Here is a 7,673-nt window from a genome sequence, read left to right as displayed (position 1 = left end):
GATATCATGTTGAAATCAATTGTGCCGAGAGGAGGGAGATGAGGTTGCAGGTCCTGTTAAAACTAACAGCTCAAAAACCACACAGAATCTGGGAATAATGTGTACATCACTGGTTAGAGGACAATTTGTAGAAAACAGCTAGCTACATTTGAAGTGTTGCATTTTGATTCAAGTGCGTCACCAACGTGGTAAGTGTAACATAACTCTTTTTGTGTTTGTCACTTTTTGTTAAATCTCATAAATAGTAACTCTTCCATTTCAGAGCCTGGATTTTCCCCCTGAGGCTAATATCCATATCATGTTGAAATCAATAGAACAGGGGACAAACGTTTAGGGTTCTACATTGTGACATCATTAAAATACTCCTTCTACAATGTTTAAACATTCTACATTGTGACATCATTAAAATACTCCTACTACAATGTTAAAACATTCTACATTGTGACATTAATTCATTGATATCATGAAACAACTCCTTCATGTATTTTCTGATGTTTGATCAGATGTGTTTTACCGGAGAATCTCTTGTCACACTGATCACAGCTATAAGGTTTCTCTCCTGTGTGTGTTCTCTGGTGTCGAGTCAGAGAGCCAGATGTAGTAAAACTCTTCCCACATTGACCACAACTATAAGGTTTCTCTCCTGTGTGTGTTCTTTGGTGTAGAGTAAGATAGCCAGATGTAGTAAAACTCTTCCCACATTGACCACAGCTAAAAGGTTTCTCTCCTGTGTGTCTTCTCTGGTGTAGAGTCAGAGAGCCAGATGTAGTAAAACTCTTCCCACATTCACCACAACTATAAGGTTTCTCTCCTGTGTGTGTTCTCTGGTGTAGAGTCAGAGAGCCAGATGCAGCAAAACTCTTCCCACATTGATCACAGCTATAAGATTTCTCTCCTGTGTGTACTCGCTGGTGTCTAGTCAGATGGCAAGATGAAATATAAGTCTTCCCACATTGATCACAGCTATAAGGTTTCTCTCTTGTGTGTGTTCTCTGGTGTGATATCAGGCTGTCTGGCCGAGTAAAACTCTTCCCACATTGATTACAGCTATAAGGTTTCTCTCCTGTGTGTACTCGCTGGTGTCTAGTCAGATGGCAAGATGAAATATAAGTCTTCCCACATTGATCACAGCTGTAAGGTTTCTCTCCTGTGTGTGTTCTCTGGTGTACAGTCAGGTAACTAGATGAAATAAAACTTTTCATACATTGATTACAACTAAAAGATTTCTCTCCTGTGTGTATCCTCTGGTGTGATAACAGGTTGCTTGACTGAGTAAAACTCTTCCCACATTGAGTACAGCTGTACGATTTCTCTCCTGTGTGTATTCTCTGGTGTAGAGTCAGAGAGAAATATGTAGTAAAACTCCTCCCACATTGATCACAGCTGTAAGGTTTCTCTCCAGTGTGAATTCTCAGGTGTACTTTTAGTGCTTTTAATCTTAAGTAACTCTTCCCACAATCAAAACAGTGGTGAGATTTCTCTCCTGTGTGTGTTCGCTGGTGTATTTTAAGTTCTGATGAAGATTTGCAATGTTTTCCACAGTCAGAGCAGCAGATAGATTTCTTCCATGTGGGTCTCTGCTGGTGTTTCTTGAGGTGATAGAATCTGGACAGACTCTTCTCTGACTTGTTAGCATCATGATGTTGAGGCTCCCCAGAGGATCCATGATAGTCACGTCTCTCTCCTGTGTGAACAAGTCAGACAGATAGTTAAAGGCTCACAACAGCAGAAATCCACTGAAAAAGGTGATGCCAACAGCGTAGCCATGATACTGTACAACAATTGACGTCTGTAATGAATGTTAAAATTACTTGACAATTGTCTTAAGACAGTCAAGTGAGCAACAATAGTCATATTTAGTCTTGTTTTCACATTAGTAGTAACTAGAAATAAGTAAAAGGTGTTGAACTCCTAAGCAGTGTGCCAGGCGACTTTTGTTCTCAAATATAGGCACCTTTCTGTGTTTGCTAAAATTGCGACAAGGGCGATGCACACACAATTTGATTGCAGAAACACCTCCCTGCTAATGCAGAAACCACTAGTTATGGATGTAGTATATCTGCCTGGAGCAAAAATGGTGAGCAAGTGGCCTAAGCTGTGCCATTAGAGATTCTGGGTTCGAGTCCAAGCTCTGTTGCAGCCGGCCGCGACCGGGAGGCCCATGGGGCGACGCACAATTGGCCCACCGTCGTCCGGGTTAGGGGAGGGTTTGGCCGGCAGGGATATCCTTGTCTCATCGCGCACTAGCGACTCATGTGGCGGGCCGGGCGCAGTGCACACTGACCAAGTCGCCAGGTGTACGGTGTTTCCTCCGACACATTGGTGCTGCTGGCTTCCGGGTTGGATGGGCATTGTGTCAAGAAGCAGCGCGGCTAGGTTGGGTTGTGTTTCAGAGGACGCATGGCTCTCGACCTTCGCCTCTCCAGAGTCCGTATGGGAGTTGCAGCGATGAGACAAGACTGTAAGTACCAATTGGGGAGAAAAAAGGGGTGAAAAAAATATATATATTTAAAAAATGGTGAGCAAAGATTAGTTTTCACAATGTATTCTGAATATTACAGCACTAGATCAGGAGTGCTACTCAAGGAAACTCACATTAAGCTCTGTGTCTATTCACTAATTCACCACCGTGGGGGAAAACTCAGGGGAGTTCTCATAGGCTGACAGCAAATAAAGCCTCCATTTACAGGTTGATTATGATTATTATTATCATCATTCGACACTACTTTGGATTATAATTGTAAGGCTCGTTTGAATGTCTTGATTTAATATAATGTTTGTGTTATTGTCGAAAATGTACTAATTTATATTTAAAAACGACTTCAACCAGTAAAATGATCATTGGCTAGTTTTCCATCAGCCTGACAATGAGATTTTGTCCACTAAGTGTATGTGGTCTATAATCTCACCTAACAATAACATAGACCTACTGTAGGACCCATAACTTCACCTAACAACAACATAGACCTACTGTAGGACCCATAACTTCACCTAACAACAACATACACCTACTGTAGGACCCATAACTTCACCTAACAACAACATAGACCTAGGACTATAAATCATTTAATATTTTAGGTGAAAAAAGGAGACTAAAATGTCTTTGTCATGACATTTCATAACCTGATCACCAGATAATTTTGTGAATAATCCCACTAGGCTACTCTGTAATGTGTTGTCATTCTAAATGTCCCGAATGAAGGAAAATAGCTCTGTGTGTTGTACAATAGCCTATCCACCAAGGAACAGTTCTCTACACATTATGAGCTAAGTATCTCCGTTTCCAAACGGACTAACGAGACCCTACTGTAAATCAAGTAAACAATAACACATTATAAATATCGATTTGTTTGGGATGTTGGATCCAACGTGGAGCACGGCATAACTGTCTTTACCGGTGTAATGAATGAAGAACTACATTTGACTGGCATGCAGAAAATGATTTCCTGGATCAGCTGATGATAGTTGAACATGTGACTGTAACTAAACAGCTACAGTATTAAGTATTATGTGTAATTATTGAAGAACCGCATTAATGACAGTATCCATTTGGGAGTTGTCAATAAAGTTAAGGTGACTCTCGGTTAGAACCATTGGATTTAGTAAACTGAAATGATTTAGGATTTCTGTGCCCATGAAAACTGTTTTCCCAGCGTAATATAAGGAAACACTAAAATTTACGTAGTTAGAGAGCATTTCAGAGATCTGAATACAAAAAACTGTCCGACAGCAAGATCCAGTATTTAAGTTAAAGTTCATCATATGACAAGCTTAACGTTATGACTATAACTACTGTTCCCTGAAGGAGGGAAACTAGGTACCCAGGTCTGCCCACGTATTCTCGCATACCCCTAGAGCATCGAGCCAGCGGGGTGGTGGCACTGGAATCCTCATCTCTCCCAAGTGGACATTCTCTCTTTCTCCCCTGACCCATCTGTCTATCTCCTCATTTGAATTCCATGCTGTCACAGTTACCAGCCCTTTCAAGCTTAACATCCTTATCATTTATCGCCCTCCAGGATCCCTTGGAGAGTTCATCAATGAGCTTGACGCCTTGATAAGTTCCTTTCCTAAGGATGGCTCACCTCTCACAGTTCTGGGTGACTTTATCCTCCCCACGTCTACCTTTGACTCATTCCTCTCTGCCTCCTTCTTTCCACTCCTCTCCTCTTTTGACCTCACCCTCTCACCTTCCCCCCCTACTCACAAGGCAGGCAATACGCTTGACCTCATCTTTACTAGATGCTGTTCTTCCATTAATCTCATTGCAACTCCCCTCCAAATCTCCGACCACTACCTTGTATCCTTTTCCCTCTCGCTCTCATCCAACACTTCTCACTCTGCCCTTACTCGGATGGTATTGCGCCGTCCCAACCTTCGCTCTCTCTCTCCCGCTACTCTCTCCTCTTCCATCCTATCATCTCTTCCCTCTGCTGAAACCTTCTCCAACCTATCTCCTGATTCTGCCTCCTCAACCCTCCTCTCCTCCCTTTCTGCATCCTTTGATTTTCTCTGTCCTCTATCCTCTATCCTCCAGGCCGGCTCGGTCCTCCCCTCCTGCTCCGTGGCTCGACGACACACTGCGAGCTCACAGAACAGGGCTCCGGGCAGCCGAGCGGAAATGGAGGAAAACTCGCCTCCCTGCGGACCTGGCATCCTTTCACTCCCTCCTCTCTACATTCTCCTCTTCTGTCTCTGCTGCTAAAGCCACTTTCTACCACTCTAAATTCCAAGCATCTGCCTCTAACCCTAGGAAGCTTTTTGCTACCTTCTCCTCCCTCCTGAATCCTCCTCCCCCTCCCCCCCCCCCTCTCTGCGGATGACTTCGTCAACCATTTTGAAAAGAAGGTTGACGATATCCGATCCTCGTTTGCTAAGTCAAACGACACCGCTGGTCCTGCTCACACTGCCCTACCCTGTGCTTTGACCTCTTTCTCCCCTCTCTCTCCAGATGAAATCTCGTGTCTTGTGACGGCCGGCCGCTCAACAACCTGCCCACTTGACCCTACCCCCTCCTCTCTTCTCCAGACCATTTCCGGAGACCTTCTCCCCTACCTCACCTCGCTCATCAACTCATCCTTGACCGCTGGCTACGTCCCTTCCGTCTTCAAGAGAGCGAGAGTAGCACCCCTTCTGAAAAAACCTACACTCGATCCCTCCGATGTCAACAACTACAGACCAGTATCCCTTCTTTCTTTTCTTTCCAAAACTCTTGAACGTGCCGTCCTTGGCCAGCTCTCCTGCTATCTCTCTCAGAATGACCTTCTTGATCCTAATCAGTCAGGTTTCAAGACTGGGCATTCAACTGAGACTGCTCTTCTCTGTGTCACGGAGGCTCTCCGCACTGCTAAAGCTAACTCTCTCTCCTCTGCTCTCATCCTTCTAGACCTATCTGCTGCCTTTGATACTGTGAACCATCAGATCCTCCTCTCCACACTCTCCGAGTTGGGCATCTCCGGCGCGGCCCACGCTTGGATTGCGTCCTACCTGACAGGTCGCTCCTACCAGGTGGCGTGGCGAGAATCTGTCTCCGCACCACGCGCTCTCACCACTGGTGTCCCCCAGGGCTCTGTTCTAGGCCCTCTCCTATTCTCGCTATACACCAAGTCACTTGGCTCTGTCATATCCTCACATGGTCTCTCCTATCATTGCTATGCAGACGACACACAATTAATCTTCTCCTTTCCCCCTTCTGATAACCAGGCGGCGAATCGCATCTCTGCATGTCTGGCAGACATATCAGTGTGGATGACGGATCACCACCTCAAGCTGAACCTCGGCAAGACGGAGCTGCTCTTCCTCCCGGGGAAGGACTGCCCGTTCCATGATCTCGCCATCACGGTTGACAACTCCCTTGTGTCCTCCTCCCAGAGTGCTAAGAACCTTGGCGTGATCCTGGACAACACCCTGTCGTTCTCCACTAACATCAAGGCGGTGACCCGATCCTGTAGGTTCATGCTCTACAACATTCGCAGAGTACGACCCTGCCTCACACAGGAAGCGACGCAGGTCCTAATCCAGGCACTTGTCATCTCCCGTCTGGATTACTGCAACTCGCTGTTGGCTGGGCTCCCTGCCTGTGCCATTAAACCCCTACAACTCATCCAGAACGCCGCAGCCCGTCTGGTGTTCAACCTTCCCAAGTTCTCTCACGTCACCCCGCTCCTCCGCTCTCTCCACTGGCTTCCAGTTGAAGCTCGCATCCGCTACAAGACCATGGTGCTTGCCTACGGAGCTGTGAGGGGAACGGCACCTCCATACCTTCAGGCTCTGATCAGGCCCTACACCCAAACAAGGGCACTGCGTTCATCCACCTCTGGCCTGCTGGCCCCCCTACCTCTGAGGAAGCACGGTTCCCGCTCAGCCAGTCCAAACTGTTCGCTGCTCTGGCACCCCAATGGTGGAACAAGCTCCCTCACGACGCCAGGACAGCGGAGTCAATCACCACCTTCCGGAGACACCTGAAACCCCACCTCTTTAAGGAATACCTGGGATAGGATAAAGTAATCCTTCTAACCCCCCCCCCCCCTTAAAAGATTTAGATGCACTATTGTAAAGTGGTTGTTCCACTGGATATCATAAGGTGAATGCACCAATTTGTAAGTCGCTCTGGATAAGAGCGTCTGCTAAATGACTTAAATGTAATGTAATGTAAATGTACAACATACTATTAAATCCACTGGCTTACTGGTGTTCTTCCATGCCATCCATGGGAGGGGTGCGTCACTTGAGTGGGTTGAGTCACTGACGTTGTCTTCCTGTCTGGGTTGGCGCCCCCCCTTGGGCTGTGCCGTGGCGGAGATCTTTGTGGGCTATACTCGGCCTTGTCCCGGGATGGTATGTTGGTGGTTGGAGATATCCCTCCAGTGGTGTGGAGGCTGAGCTTTGGCAAAGTGGGTGGGGTAATATCCTACCTGTTTGGCCCTGTCCGGGGGTTTCATCGGATGGGGCCACAGTGTCTCCTGACCCCTCCTGTCTCAGCCTCCAGTATTTATGCTGCAGTAGTTTATGTGTCGGGGGGCTAGGGTCAGTCTGTCACATCTGGAGTATTTCTCTTGTCTTTTCCGGTGTCCTGTGTGAATTTAAATATGCTCTCTCTAATTCTCTCTTTCGGAGGACCTGAGCCCTAGGACCATGCCTCAGGACTACCTGGCTTGATGACTCCTTGCTGTCCCCAGTTCACCTGGCCATGCTGCTGCTCCAGTTCAAACTATTCTGCCTGCAGCTATGGAACCCTGACCTGTTCACCGGACGTGCTACCTGTCCCAGACCTGTTGTCCCAGACCTGCTGGAACCCTGACCTATTCACCGGACGTGCTACCTGTCCCAGACCTGCTGTTTTCAACTCTCTAGAGAGCAGGAGCGGTAGAGATACTCTCAAAGATCGGCTATGAAAAAGCCAACTGACACTTACTCTTGTGTCACCCTCGACAACTACTATGATTATTATTATTTGACAATGCTGGTCATTTATGAACATTTGAACATCTAGGCCATGTGCTGTTATAATCTCCACCCGGCACAGCCAGAAGAGGACTGGCCACCCCTCATAGCCTGGTTCCTCTCTAGGTTTCTTCCTAGGTTTTGGCCTTTCTCTGGAGTTTTTGCTAGCCACCGTGCTTCTACACCTGCATTGCTTGCTGTTTGGGGTTTTAGGCTGGGTTTCTGTACAG

The 7,673-nt window shown here is 46.8% G+C and overlaps 1 protein-coding gene across 1 annotated transcript; it reads right to left on the bottom strand.

Moving 5' to 3' along the window:
* Positions 1 to 485: 485 nt before the first annotated feature.
* On the bottom strand, positions 486 to 1,505 carry LOC115148381 (zinc finger protein 2 homolog; the record flags this gene model as incomplete). The annotated part of the gene is made up of 1 exon (XM_029690282.1): positions 486 to 1,505. A coding segment is annotated over one exon (1,020 nt), but the record flags the coding sequence as incomplete, so codon positions are not given.
* Between the last annotated feature and the right edge of the window lie 6,168 nt (positions 1,506 to 7,673).

The sequence above is a fragment of the Salmo trutta genome, chromosome 15, assembly GCF_901001165.1.
Source record: "Salmo trutta chromosome 15, fSalTru1.1, whole genome shotgun sequence".
NCBI lineage: Eukaryota > Metazoa > Chordata > Actinopteri > Salmoniformes > Salmonidae > Salmo > Salmo trutta.
This window is presented reverse-complemented; position numbering and strand designations above follow the sequence as displayed.